General features: G+C 36.2%; 1 protein-coding gene across 4 annotated transcripts in view; it reads left to right on the top strand.

The window, feature by feature from the left end:
• Positions 1-16,034, top strand: part of ryr3 (ryanodine receptor 3) — a 107,800-nt gene continuing 91,766 nt past the window's right edge. For all 4 annotated transcript variants that reach the window (XM_073856074.1, XM_073856072.1, XM_073856073.1 and 1 more), the window contains exons 1-2: positions 1-158; positions 14,538-14,657. In XM_073856074.1, the coding sequence (XP_073712175.1) occupies positions 111-158; positions 14,538-14,657 (168 nt within the window). In that variant the 5' untranslated portion in view covers positions 1-110. The remainder of the gene's footprint in view (positions 159-14,537; positions 14,658-16,034) is intronic.

Below are 16,034 nucleotides of genomic sequence, written 5' to 3'. Positions count from 1 at the left end.
CCCGCGCTCCCCTATATGGCTTTGGATGGAGCTCTATGCTAATATCGGCAGCCTCTCCGGTGCTCGCTGTCAGTGGTGGCTTCGGAGTCTAGGTGGGCTCTTCTACAGCCATGGCCGAAAGTGGTGAAGGGGAAGATGAAATTCAGTTCTTACGAACTGTAAGTAAAGCACCCTTATTTATTTTGCCAATGTAATTAGCTCGCTTAAATTTTGCTCTGTCTGTTTTTGCGCATTCGTGAGGTAATTACCATTAAGACTAATGCTGAGACATCATAAACGTTGCCTTGCTTGCCGGTTGTAAAGCAACATTGTATTATTTACGCTATTTACATATTTACGTTATGTTTCGCTATTAGAATATTATTACCTTATTTGGAACTTACCTCAGGTGCGTGTTTGCGCTCGCGACGCACCTGTAGTTAAAGCTCGTGGATAAGATTGCAGGTGCAAAGACAAATTATGTTTCTGTCACTTTATGCCAAGGAAGGACAAGTTATGTTTCTCAACCTGACGAGAGTTTGCTGGGCAGGTCTGTTTAAATAAATAAAAATGTTTTTTTTTGTGATTACTCACACAACGCAACGCGGGAGTTACAGAGCACGCGATTAATAAATGAATCTCAGTTTGCGCTCTGCACCGTTTTACAGGATTATTCTGAGGGTTTTTTCCACGTAGAAGTGCCCTGTTTGTATGTTCATATGTCTTGTCAGATGGCGATTTGATACGATCCTCTCACCTTCTTAAGGACTTTTCTATTTCTGTGGTTCGACGCAGATTGGTTACAGTGATGCCGTGGCGCATGGCTGTTACCTGTGTAAACGATATGATAGGATTGCTCACTGTGGTTTGAGTTACCCTCAGAGGGAAAGGCTACTGCTTATGTTTTTTAAAATGTTGTTTTCTATATCATCATTTATAATCATGACAGTTTTTGATATTGCTCTGATAATATTGCTTGACTGGAGTGCTGCACTGGCACACAGCTTTTAGATTTCCTTATGGCACGTGGATTATTTCAATTATCCAATAATAGTTCAGGTCACGTTTGTTTGTATAGCGCTTTTTACAGTCGAATACTTATCCTTTCAAAGCAGCTTTACAGAAAGTGCATGTTTCTATGTAACATAAGCTGTTATCAGACCCACCTCCTCCACAGCTCATGGAGATTTTATGTTTAATTTATAAAATATCTAAGTCTCAGGTGTTTATCCTAAAATTGCTAAATGAGATATAGCAAAAGCAAATACGATAATTGACAAATGCATTAAGAATATGGAGACATAAATGAATTTTATAGACAAAGTCATCTGGATTTGAGTACATTTGAAGCGAAGTATTTGATTTCATATTGAAAGCTTTAATAATATTGACTTTTCATGGCCTGTGAAATCTGAGCACAGTTTGTGACATTGTTGAGATCTCTTCTGTAACAATTTTTTCAGGAGATATATCTGAGACACAGGAGACTTAAAGGATAAGTACATTTTCTTTAAAAAAAATCCGGATAATTTGCTCACCACCATGTCGTCCAGACTGGTGGTGTCTTTCTTTGTTCAGTCGAGAAGAGGTTATGTTTTTTGAGGAAAACATTCTAGGATTTTTCTCATTTTAATGGACTTTGATGGACACCAACACGTAACAGTTTTAATGCAGTTTAAAATTGCAGTTTCAACGGAGTTTCAAAGGACTCTAAACGATTCCAAACGAGGCATAAGGGTCTTATCTAGCGAAATCGTTAAAAGAAAAATCCAGATAATTTACTCACCACCATGTCATCCAAAATGTTGATGTCTTTCTTTGTTCAGTCGAGAAGAAATTATGTTTTTTGAAGAAAACATTGCAGAATTTTTCTCATTTTAATGGACTTTAATAGAACCCAACATTTAATACTTAACTCAACACTTAACAGTTTTTTTTCAACGGAGTTTTTCAAAGGACTATAAACGATCCCAAACGAGGCATAAGGGTCTTATCTAGCGAAACGATTGTCATTTTTGACAATAAAAATAACAAATATACACTTTTAAAGCACAACTTTTCGTCGTGTAGATCCGGTCGTGATGCGCCAGCTGACCCCACTACGTCACAGCAATACGTCATGACGGCAAGAGGTCACAGAGGACGAACGCGAAACTCCACCCCAGTGTTTACAAGCGTCTTGAAAGAGGAGCGTTCCTACGTTGTTGTATGTCAACTGATACTAATTAATGTCTTTGTGGCAGTTTATTGTTTAAAATGGTCCACAAATGTGCGTTTTATATATGTAACACGTGACCTCCCTACGTCACTACGCATTTACGTTAGGTCGCGCTGGACTGGACCTTGACGAAAAGTTGTGGTTTAAAAGACCCTTATGACTCGTTTGGGATTGTTTATAGTCCTTTGAAACTCTGTTGAAAAAAACTGTTAAGTGTTGAGTTAAGTATTAAATGTTGGGTTCTATTAATGTCCATTAAAATTAGAAAAATTCTGCAATGTTTTCTTCAAAAAACATAATTTCTTCTGGACTGAACAAAGAAAGACATCAACATTTTGGATGACATGGTGGTGAGTAAATTATCTGGATTTTTCTTTTAAGAAAATGGAATATTCCTTTAAGCTCTTGATGAATTGTTAATCAACAGTTAAAAATTTGTGATCTGTTATTGCATCTTACATGAGGCAGGTGTGTGACAGGTGTGTCGATTCGCTGTTAAAGTGTTAGCTTGAGAACTCTGGCAGTGAAGGTTATAGCAGTGCCCAGCAGACTCCACTGCACCTTCTGGACCTTTGAGAAAGGTGCCCTAATTCAGTCCTTGCTGTTGGGCGGCTGCTCACTGCACACCAAAATACAGAGTGCTGGTTTATCATTTTTACTCTTCATTTAACATGCAAGTGCAGGTAAAACATTTATTTTAGTGAATTTGAGTGAAATATATTTATAGGACATCAATTATGGGAAGCTTCAAATTCCATTATGATTTAAAAAATAAGTGGAGTGTAATTGCTCAGTGGGAAAAGATACAGGTAACCGTAGCAAAACCGACAAAATTTAACAGGTTTCAGAGGATGGTTTAGGTGTTGTTTAGCCACATTTATTTAAATCCAGATGTAGGGTCGCTAGTATAGTAGCACTGAGCTTATTTGGAGTTTATGTTGTTCTGGAAGCCTTCTGCATTCCAGGGTTTAAAATTAGCCTCTTAAAAGCTAATACTTCCACCGCCCATACACCGTTCTCAAGCAGCAGCTCCATAGGTCATTGCATCAGCTAGTTTAACGAGCCAGACCACTGATGTTTCAACACCATTTTTATTTGCACAGTATCATATTTTAAAGTCAACAACTACAACAGCGTGCTAAGATATTAAAAAAATAAGAGATTAGCTGTTCTGTAAACCTGGATTTGTATATCACATCCTTATCTTATTCATCATTGGATTTAATAAAGACATCTCTGCTGTGAGTGTGTGTGAATTAAAGCACTATAGCAAGTTTCAATGTAAAATATGAAAGTGCAATGATATTTTCATTAGCTATATTCATTAAAACAGAAAAAAGTTTCCTTCTTTACATACTACTGTATGAGCTGGTTTTTAGCTGTACTGAACCATAACACATGCTAGTAGGAGCTATATGCTCTTCATGTATCTTGAATTTCATACAGAGGAACTGAAGCCCTGCCATAATGCTGCTCTGCAGAAATTTTACTGTGCAGATATAGGTCATCCATGCATGACAAGGGCAGACAAAGTGACTCTACTCTACTGTATTTAGCAGTTGTAAATGTGTATTTATTTTGATCTATGTAGTAGTAATAATATAAATGTTTTTGTATAGATCTGTTTGAACATACATTCAGCACATATATAATACAGCAAGATAAAGAGGTCAATGAGTTTACAGTGGTGTGATTACAGCAAATAGTTGTCAATTTTATGAGAAATGCTAATAGCGTTTAATTCTATTAATTGAGGAATATATTTGTCTGCATATATAAATAATTTAACAAAAGTTGTGCATTATGTATTGACAGTGCTGTTGAAACTAACACAACTATCAAGGTAGATTATTGTCAAACTGGCCAGCAGATTATAGACAATACCCATATTTCACCCCATCCATCAGCTTTGCTGTTAAAGGATTAGTCAATTTTCTTAAAAAATCCAGATAATTTACTAACCACCATGTCATCCAAAATGTTGATGTCTTTCTTTGTTCAGTCGAGAAAAAATTATGTTTTTTGAGGAAAACATTCCAAAATTTTTCTCATTTTAATGGACTTTAATAGACCCCAACACGTAACAGTTTTAATGCAGTTTAAAATTGCAGTTTCAAAGGACTGTAAACGATCTCAAATAAGGGTCTTATTTAGCGAAACGATTGTCATTTTTGGCAAGAAAAATAAAAAATATGCACTTTTAAACCACAACTTCTCCTCTATCTCCGGTCATGTGACGCGCCAGCACAACCTCACGTCAAGAGGTCACGAATGACATATGCGAAACTACGCCCCAGTGTTTACAAGTGTGCAGAAAGTGGACCGTTCAGACGTTGTTGTATGTCGAATGATACTAATTAATGTCTTTGTGTCAGTTTATTGTTTAAAATGGTCCGCAAATGTGCGTTTCATATATGTAACACGTGACCTTTCGATGTCATTACACAACTACGCGAGGTCGCGCTGGCGCGTCACACAGCCGGAGGAAGAAGAGAAGCCGTGGTTTTAAAGTGCACATTTTCTATTTTTCTTGCTAGATAAGACCCTTATGCCTCGTTTGAGATCGTTTAGGGTCCTTTGAAACAGCAATTTGAAACTGCATTAAAACTGTTAAGTATTGGGGTCCATTAAAGTCCATTAAAATTAGAAAAATTTCTTCAAAAAACATAATTTCTTCTCGACTGAACAAAGAAAGGCATCAACATTTTGGATGACATGATGATGAGTCAATTATCTGGATTTTTTAAAAAGAAAATTGACTAATCCTTTAACAAAATGTTAGTAATGTTGTACGTCACTTTGGATAAAAGTGTCTACTAAATGAGTTAATCAAATTGGTCTATCAATATATTATAATATTGGGCATTAGGGTGTGTTACATTGCTTATCAGTTTATTGTTGGTTAAATAGCAGAGCCTATATACACACTCAATAACATTATATATATAATACTGTAGTATAGATAAAGCATTTCATTACATGTCTATATTTATGTTCAGTTAATCTTTCCCTTTTGGGAATCAATTTTTTTCTCTGGTGCTTCTATATAAGAATAAAATACAGAGACAACCTTAAATTTACACTAATGCAGTATATTTGCAGCCCTCCAGATTGTTTTGACAGCTTCCAGGGTGTGTGTATCTGTGATCAGCAATTGAGGTGGAGACAGGGGATATTTTAAAGTTTTTGGTGCTTATCTCCTGTCACTGTTTTACCATCGCAGAAACTGTACTAAGTGTTGATTGCTCCAGAGACTATGAGTAATGAGAGGCTCCTAGGTAAAAGAGTTAAACCACTGAGCATTGGGCAGGAGATGAGACCCGTGGTACGTTAATCGATTTTGCGCTTTGATGAGTGATGGCCTGTCTTCTGTGAGCTTCGTGTGGCGGGTTTAGCTCAGTGAGTTTCCGTCAGATTAATTAAACAGAGACTGATGTCTCTGCTCTCGTTGTGCCCTCTAACATTGGTTGGTCCCAAAGGGATACAAGCCATCTGCGCTGAATGACAGCACAACTGCTCGGACCGAAGTGTGTGTTTGCGGAGGTGTTTACGGCACTAGCATTTGTAAAGCATGTTTAGTGTATAATTCATTGACAGGATTACATCAGAGTTGTATATAGGGGTGCTCATTAGCTGCTATAAAATCCACAAGTAATTAGCTGAACATTGTCTCTAAACGTCACCACATATCTGGCTACTTACTTTTTGCTTGTTTGATATGCATAAGAGCTCCTGGCACCAATTGTTTTTTAAGGAGGCCCTAGAGCTGACAGTTTAGCCAAAGGTTGTACAAGCATTGTTCAGAGAAAGAGCCCAGAGAAAAAGCCTTTCTGAATTCAGAAATGTCATAGTTTTGCTTATTTACCACTACATGTTGGGGTAAAGGTTGGAGTGCAGATCTTTTGCTTTGACCAATCCCAAACTATAAGTATTTTATGCATATGCACCAATATCTCTGTCTACTGGGAGACTTTGCAGGGACCGACAATAATGAGCCAAATGGCCCGGGGCCAGCGTGAGCGATGCTCGGGGCAGTTGACATTCACGTTTTCTTGCACTTGAGCGGACATATTTACACAAAATTATCTCATAGTGCCCACTGTTTTTTATTCTGTATTTATTTGTGCTATTGCTCATAGTTTGATTATTATTATTTTTTTATTAATGACTTTACGAGGGGTGTAAATTGGACAGTTCATTACGATGCGATACAGTATTTTTTTTTAGTTTCTCCACCAGCAATGCAATTATTATAAAAAAAAAATTTTGCCGATACATCAAACATTTCTTCGATGCGATTTCCATTCTATTCGGTTAATTTATCTATTATATATTATAGATAATTCGGTTAATTTATCTATATCTTGAAAATGGCACAATCTCTGTGTCCCATTTAAAATAACATACTAACTAGGGCTGGTATCGATTCAGATGTTCCAGATCGATTCGATTCGATTCGAGGCTACCAAATTGATTTTTTTATTTCGATTCTTCATCCGATTTTCGATTTCGGTTTTTATACTCGATTCTCGATTCAACACAATGAATATAGATTATATAGAATATTATATTATATTATTTTAGAATACATTAGAAAATAGACTGAATGAATTAATGACTGACAGGCTCGCCTCTCGCTCCTCTTGCTTCTTGGTAACATCGCGCAGGGCAAAAAAGAGGGAGACATCTAATGGAGAAGACTAGTAATTAGATTAATGTTAATCTTACGTTCAATGTTTGCGGAAATAAATTTTGGGAAAAAATTGATTAGTGGCCTTTGAGAATCAATTTTGAATCGACCACGTAAAAAACACAGATTAATCGGAAAATTGAAAATGTCACATAAAATAAAGCTTATGATGGCAACAGTCTTTCAGTATGTTGTGCCAAAATGTGCATAGTGACAATGACTGAGGTAGTTTTAGAAAAAAAAATGAAAATAAATTAATATAAAAAATAAAGCTCTTAAACTAAAGCATTTGATCTGTCACACAACATCTAACAGATCTAACAGTCCAACCCTATATCACAAAATTACGTGACTATTTCACGCATGGACCAGCGTGAAAATGTCACGCTTTGCCGCGTTTGAGTGTGAGCATGTCACGCTTTTCTGTTTGTGTCACTGTCACGTATTGGTTACTCAACTTTTTTGTCCTATTTTCAAACCATTTTCGCTTCGGTTTAGGGTTAGATTTGGTGCTTGTGTTATATGTCACTTTAAGTATTTGTCACTTTAAGTATTGGTTCATAAAAAAAAAAGATACAAGACTTATTCTTTTATTTTTTATAAACTTTAACCAGATGTCACCTGACGTTGGGGTTAGAGTTTGTTAAGGTAAGGATGTCATTTTATGTAAATCTAACCCTAAACCAAAGCGACAATGGTAAGAAATTAGGACAAAAAAGTTGAGTAACCAATACGTGACAGTGACACAAACAGAAAGCGTGACATGCTCACGCTCAAACGCGGCAAAGCGTGACATTTTCACGCTGGTCCATGCGTGAAATAGTCACGCAATTTCGTGATACTGGGTTTAACAGTCAAACAAGTGCTGCAGTGATCTCTTTTGAGAAATTTTCCTTTTAAAAAAATCAACTGATCAACATATGAGAGAGGACACTGCGTTTTGCATTGACAATATCACCTGCAGTGCTAAACACACGCTCGTCTTCTGTCACTTTTGCTATGTTTTCGCTGCTACAACCGCTTTGTTGCTGAATCTCATTCACTTGCTGATGCTACTAGCAGATGAAAAAAAAAACGCACTTTGGCGGAAATACTTAGATAGACGTTACGTCAAGGAATGAGAACATGGAAAGGGTATTCCTCAAAATACAAGGTATACCTCAAATCGAATTTTTTTATGTGTGGCATCGATGCATCGGATCGTTAGAAATAAAATCGATGTATCGCTCCATTGTTACACTCCTACTAAACAAAGCACCTGTCTTTAACAATATCTGAAATTTATGAGGTAGGCTAGAAATTTCTGTTGTTACAATCTTATTCATTAAGGCTACCTGGGTCAAAACAATAAAAAGCATAATCAGGCCTGTTTTTTGCGATTTGTGTTGGAGCCAGGGGCTATTGTGAAGTCCTGTCGGGCTACCAAAATGTATCTCCGCCCTGCCCGTCGGGCTATCTTGGGGAGGAAATATTATTTTAATGTTTTTGCTTAGTCTCAGATTTAGTTATGTAATGATATTGTATGTATTTCGGCGTCCTCTTGTCAGTCATTATCTAAATACAATGTGTGATGTGTTGAGGTATTTTTTTATAAAAAATAACATGTGTTATAATACATTCATATAATATTTCAGTAATATAACAATTCAATTATTCTTACGTTAGGGGAACGTTAAAATAACCTAAAAATAACATTAGGGGAATGTTTATTTGTAAATAAAACATTTCTGGCTAACCAAAAACCTTGGATTTTGCGAGCCCTGGTTTTGTATTAATTTTAACTGTAGATGAAGGTCAGTCAGGCATGCTTTTGCAAGAAGCTATTTTTTGTAACAGATGCCTATACTGCAGAGTAATTAAAGTTTTAAATTCAAAGTATAGCGAAGGCATGATACTAGCTGCCTGTGAACCTCTCTTTCTGTATGTGTTTCACACAAACAGTACACACACACACACACACACACACACACACACACACACACACACACACACACACACACACACACACACACACACACACACACACACACACACACACACACACACACACACACACAGCCTTAAGCTTATTTTCCCTGATCCAATCGCATTGTTAGCAGCACTCTTAGACTCAGTTGTGTTGCTCAGTAGTCAAAAGGGATACATCACTGTAAGGATGCTTGACAGTATGGGTGAAATGGCTTTGCATTTTTAATACATTTTCTCAGAATGTATTGCATATTTTCTGTTGGATTATCTTGTGTGAAGGATGCTGCATCTTTAACAACAGAGATGGTTAGTATCATCTGGAGGTCAAAAAGTGTTACTTACAGTTGCTATCGCTTGTGTTAGTCCAACCACTGAAGTTATGTTGTAACATACTCTGTTTTTAATGAATTAATACCCTAATTGAACAAAATGTCTGATTGAAGTATAAAGATATTCATCCATTGAAGAACTTAAGACATTTTAGGAATGCCTTTTCAATCAGCATTACCTAACCCGGACCATTTGTAAACAAAAAACGTATTGATAAAAGGAATTAATGTGTACTTTATAAATATATTTTATATAATATATATTACAATTTTTTAAATCTATTTTTTATTATAATTTTGCAATGTTAAAACCTACCACTGTAACCTCAACAGCTGTCTGCACCAACACCCCCCCCCCCACTGTATATTCTGTGTCACATGCCTGTCCATGCCCTATTTAGTAGTCTGGGTTCTTGACATATATTTTCAGTTAATTTTTTCTTTTGGCATATCACCTAATGTAAGCTTTGACAAGGCTGTTGTACATAACCTCAGCTTTATCCCAGTTCAGGGAGAATATATTACATATTTACAAAACATAATTCATTAAAGGACTCTGCAGAATAACAGTATGCAGATATATAGACGTGATAAAGATGAGAGCTCAGTGCATTCATCTCATTAGGCTGTCAGATACAGTGGCTTGAGCCATATGCTTGGTGAAGTGGAGTAGCAGACTTTGAGTTATTAAGAGAATGAGATGAAGAAAGGACCCTTTACCCCTCACCGAATTCTTACTTAGTCTGGATTATCAAATGCTTCAGATTCATTTCAAATGTGTTATTTTCATAATGCTGAAATCTTAATTTCACAGCAGCTAAATAATGCATTGATTTAATAAAAACGAAGCACTTTTTTGGTAGCTGAAAGGATACTCAAATTCGTCAAACATGCAACAGGTGTGGCATGTGTTGACATTTGTAAATAATGGGACTTTTCAGATTTCATTCGAAACATACGTAATGTATGATGTTTGAAAAGACAAACATAATTATTTATAATAATTTTGCAGGATTTAAACCGATCGTGTGCGTACATTTGAAAATAGCATTGTGGGTGGGACAGTTTGGTATATTCACCTTTCCACCTCTCAAGTTCACGTCAGTGGTAGAGTCGGGTAAGTTGTGAGCATTTATTTGGCATCAGAGCACATCAGGACCTCTCGAGTTACGCCTTCTGGAGGGTTCAGGCTGTACACTTACACCTGTTCATGTCTTTAAAGACAGACACTGAGCATGGAGAAGGAGAAGGAGGAACCCTTTATTTTTTCACTCTGTTGCACCTGTGTTTGAACCTGCAGGTATGAACAGGTTGCACATTGGTGTTGTCTAGCGATGTGCAGTTCGAGTTGGCAAAAGGTCTGGGCGATCCTGGGTCGAGAATATGGACATATAACTGAGAGTTTGTTTGGTTCTTGCCCTTGAAATTTGGAGCAGAACCACCCCACCCCCCTATCGTCATTACACACGCAACACCCCTATAGATAGACTGTGATTCTGCCCCTTAGCTGTTTTGCAGATGGCTCTGCTGCTTTCCCTGGATCACTTTGCTGCAGATTCACCAGATTCCTTGGCAAGGGATCTAGATGAGACCATAAGCAAGGGCAGAAAGAAAAGACATAAACAGTACTTTGCTGCATTAAGTAAATATTGCTTTATTGTGTAGATAGTTACATGTATACAATATGTATACAATATAGATACATACTTGTGTTGGTACTTTTAAACTCAAATGCATGATTCATTTTACAGATTATGTGTATTACACTGTAAAAAGTGAAAGTTGGATCTACTTAAACAAATTTCTTCAATTGGTAACACTTAAAAAATGTAAGTTTTGTTAACTTAAATTTTCTCAGAAAATTAAAGGTGAATTTACAAAAAATTACTTCAATTGGTAACATCTAAAAAAACCACCTAAAAACCCCAAACATTTTAGGTGTTACCACTTTAAGTAACTTTTTGAGTTGATCAGACTTTCACTTTTTACAGTGTAGTATAACAAGCCAACATCTGTTTTGTAGTCTCACAGTATGTACAGTATGTCTTAACAGCTGTTTTTTAATATCAAAGAGATTGCAAGAAGATGGTAATCGGACACATTTTGAATGAGCATAAAAACAACACTGGTATCCAAGTATCTAAGATGTGTGTTTGGGTTAAGGCCAACATTTGATATTCACAAAGAACACTGTGGAAAGTACCTAAAGTCTGCATACCATCACATATTAGAGTTATTGAATACATTTTTGAACTATTCATAGCTTTTAAAGTCAAATACAAAATATTTGTCAGTAAAAAAAGCATTTGGTTATAATCAAATAGATCTACATGCTGTTGAACCTGTAAAACCTAACAGTTAACTTAACTCAAACCATTTAAGGAAACCGGTTGCCTTAAACCATTTAAGTTTTAAAACACATACATTTACTGTGAACTTGAGTCATGTGCAATTATGCACTTATATACACACTATAGTAGTGTGAACTTAAATATAAGTGCATAACTGCATATGACTCAATTTGTTTAAGTTCACAGTACTTAAATGTATGTGTTTTACAACTTAAATGGTTTAATGCAACCGGTTTCCTTAAATGGTTTGAGTTGAGTTAACTTTTAGGTTTTACAGATCTTTGCAACTAGTTTTGAGCCCATGTCCTATACTTTTGGACATAATTACTCTGAAGCCGCAGGAGTGGCGTGAATGCTTACTAGACAAATTGTATCCGCCATGTTTTCATTGGAATGTGACCCGTATGTTCTTTGACCTGAGGTAATCACAACAACGGAAATTAAATTTGTATCCCCATACTTGCCAAGCCACCCTGTGTTTTAAAGTGCACATATAGTCCGATTCACGATTTTACATTTAATTTGGTGTGCAAGTGTGTATTAGTACATGTTAACGATATGCAAAAGGTACAACAATGACATGAGTTATTGTCTCCAACGTGAATCTCTTTTCTTGGACTACAACAAATACACGGATTGTAGGCAACAGTTTACTTCCTGGTATCGCTGATGTAGACAAGACCGACATTATCATAATTCCTCCCGCTTCAGACTAGGGATGTTAACAATTAATCGATCTGCGATTAATTGTCGATAAGAATTAAATCAATAAAAATAAACGATTGTCGACAAAGCAAGCACGTGTATCCGGCGCCTGCGCAAAGCACATACACGGATGGTGAAAAAATTAAACAAGCGCGAAGAAGTTAAACTAGCCATGATCACAACGATACTTGATGCCAAACACTCACTTGGGCTTTATAACCTCATTCGAGACGAGGCTGGCTGCTAACGCAACGAAATGGCATCCGCAGTGGATCTGAGAGGTTCCGATGCCGAAAATCTAAACACAGTTAGGATACTGAAAGCAAAGACCCTCTTCAGGGAAACCTGCAAGATTAGCATAGCAACGCTGCTTTACACAGGGAAGGAGACCAGAAGCCGTTTTTAATAAACAGATTAAAATGTAAAACTTACATTCTGGCAAGAAACTGTTAAATGTAAACTGTAACTGACTGTCGTTACACTCTGAACGCCCACAACATATATCTTGATCATCATCATTACTGGCTGAGGCGCTACACGCTAAACGGATTTTCTAATGGAAGGTTGAAGTCTTCATAATAAGCATCTTTGCTGAAAGTACGCCGCAGGTCTAAAGCTGAGGTGACGACGGGAAAAATGCCCTTTGTGTGCTTCTTGGATATAATTACAACAAGTGATGTATCAACGACTCAGAAAGCAAGGTGAACAACTAGAAAAATAACAGTTGATGATAATGAAAACTTATTTTGTCATGGACGCACGGACTTTCATCCGACTGTGCGGAGTGCCCGTTATGAGGCGGAGTTTACTGTGTCTATTAGTCATTATATTTCATTACGAGATTCAATTGATGATTTTTATCAAAACACCAACTACATTGACTCATTTTACAATCCCACTAGCATGTTATTTAGACAAAATAAAAACTTTTAATTCGCGTGAGGAAGCTGGCATTTTTACTCACACTTTTATGTCATTGGCTATATGTCACTGCTGTAATGGCTTATCGCACTATTACTGTTAACGATTATTCGATTGATTGATCGTTAATTTAAATGATCATCGAATATGGGAAATTGCATATTTTGACATCCCTACTTCAGACTGACAGCCTGTAATTTAACTGTTAGCATTGCATTGTGAGCAAATCTTTCAAACATGGTAAAGAGCATCCCATTTCCTGCTGACGTCGGAGGTATTCAGGCCAATCAGGGACACAGCGCTTTTCGATAAGAACATTTGGGTATTTCTTGTATACTGTTTTTTTCTGTACTGAGGTTTTGGACATAGTATTTGTTTCGATAGTAATTTTCGCCCCTTAAATAGTATAAAAGTAGGCAAATTTGAATTTAGATTCGGAATGTTGGTACTAGTAGGCTATGCACAAGCCCTGGGCTACTGTACTGTTGGAGGCAGCAACCTGGAAAAATGTCATGTTTTTGGCACAAGGACCCTGCTTACTTAGTAAACCTTCACCCCCTATGTTATTACCTAGTGTTTTAGTCAAATATCAGGTTGGAAAGGAGTTAGACATAGTAAAGCAGCATAGGATTTAAACTGTTTAACATATTTTATTTTGCATACAACTCAATAACCCAAATATACACAGATTATTATGCATTAATTCAGTATGTATTAAGAAAGCCCTTATTTTAGTAACTTAATGAATGAGATTTTAAACATCCACACAGTGACTGTGGTAAAGTATTGTTATTTCTGAAATGGTGTTCATCAGAACCATGGCAACCATTTCCTCAGATTAATGCAACATGTTAGAAAACAAACAAGAAAAAGGGACAACCGGGAAATGTGAATGAGTGAGAAATCAATATATTCTTTCTGAGAGAGAGAAGGAGATGCAACGAATAAGCAGATTCATTCTGGTGACATCTTTATCTCATCCATCTTCCTTTCCTCGAATGAGAAGCTTTCATTAAACACTTTAGACAGATAATGAAATCATTTACTCTCACTTTCTATGTCCAGGGCCAAATAATAAACACTTTATGTTACACCTATTCTGACATTACAGATTAGATTTGTATTTTTATGAAAGCTGTGTTTGTATAATTAATTGAGATCCATATTTTTATCATGCAATTATAATATTTGCTTTGATATAATACTGTAATTGCTAAGTTAAAACATTGTTCAGTATGGTTATGAAGTGACATAATTGACACATTAAGGCTCTTTGAACTGCTTTAAAAAGTAAAAGCATCAAGTAATATATATCTAGCCGTACGTAGTTCTTCTGTCTTGCTTGTAAGTTAAAATCCTTGTTTTTGTGCCTGCAGGAAGATGAGGTGGTGCTGCAGTGTGTTGCCGCCATTCAGAAAGAAAATCGCAAATTTTGCCTCACAGCAGAGGGACTCGGCAACCGCCTGTGTTATCTGGAGCCCACATCGGAGGCGAAGGTAAAGCTCCACGAAAAACTAATCACAGCTTTAATGTTCCTGAACCCCCACACAATCCACAATGCCGATTAAAGCAGTTTGGGAACAACAGCCTTACAGTACATTTGTTGGTTATCTAACACTACAAGATATGCAGTATATTAATATACACAATACATTTTGCATGTTAATATTCTGCTTTAAGAAATACTATACTGTTTAAAAATGAATTTAAGTGCCAAGGAGATCACCTTTCATTGACAAGAAAATTGCATTGTTAAATGTGGAGTGGAGGAGGTAGAATTAAACAGGTTTAAATATATCTACCTTTGATATGTCAAACTTTAGAAATACAATAAAATTAATGGAAAGGGATTCATGTAGTCAAAAAACCATGGCAACAGCAATTGATCCTTGTTCTCTGCACCATATTTTCTATGCATCAAGAGGCAAGGCAGAAGAAGATGTGTGGGCATCTCTGTGGTTATATACAATATACTGACCTTAAACAAACATAGTTAAAATGAAGGTGGATGCTGAAGAAAGCATCTATAAACATATATTACAATAAAATATCAGACTTTTTAATATATGTCATTAATCCCAATGGATTCATTTGCAATGCATGTATGTAATAGATAACCCACAGTCACCCTAAGACCCTGAAAAACATCACTCTGACCAATCACATAAAGATAATTGATCATTTTATGTGCATTAAAGGATAACTTCACTTTCTTAAAAATTCGTATAATTTACTCACCACCAATGTCATCCAAAATGTTGAGGATTTTGGATTTTTCCCAATTTAATAGACTTTATTGGACCCCAACAGTGTCAATGCAGTTTAAAATTGCAGTTTCATCTCAGCTTCAAAGGACTCTAAACAATCCCAAATGAGGCATAAGGGTCTTATCCAGCAAAATGATTGTCATTTTGGCAAGAAAAATTTAAAATATGCACTTTAAACCACAACTTCTCATTTTGCACCAGCCATGTACATTGAAAAAAATTATTCACTGAATTTACTCAATTTTTTAAGGTAAGTGGTTGCAGTCAATTTATTTAAGCTACATTTAAACAAAAAAGATTAGTAAAGTAAAATAAAATATACAACTTTTGTTTAAATTTAGCTTACATAAATTGATTGCAACCACTTACCTTAAAAAAATTGATTAAATTCAATGAATAATTTTTTTCAGTGTAACACGCTAGCGCGGCCTCACAGAATTGCGTAAGCAATGTTCACATATGTGAAACGCACATTTGCGGACCACGTTAAACAATAAACTGACACAAAGACATTAATTAGTATCATTCCACATACAACAACGTCGGAACGGTCTTCTGTTACCAATAGTTTCGCATTCTCATGTATGACCTTTTGATGTAATGACG

Source organism: Misgurnus anguillicaudatus, chromosome 18 (assembly GCF_027580225.2).
Source record: "Misgurnus anguillicaudatus chromosome 18, ASM2758022v2, whole genome shotgun sequence".
Taxonomy (NCBI): domain Eukaryota; kingdom Metazoa; phylum Chordata; class Actinopteri; order Cypriniformes; family Cobitidae; genus Misgurnus; species Misgurnus anguillicaudatus.
The sequence above is the reverse complement of the archived record's forward strand: the minus strand, read 5'-3'. Positions and strand labels throughout refer to the sequence as shown.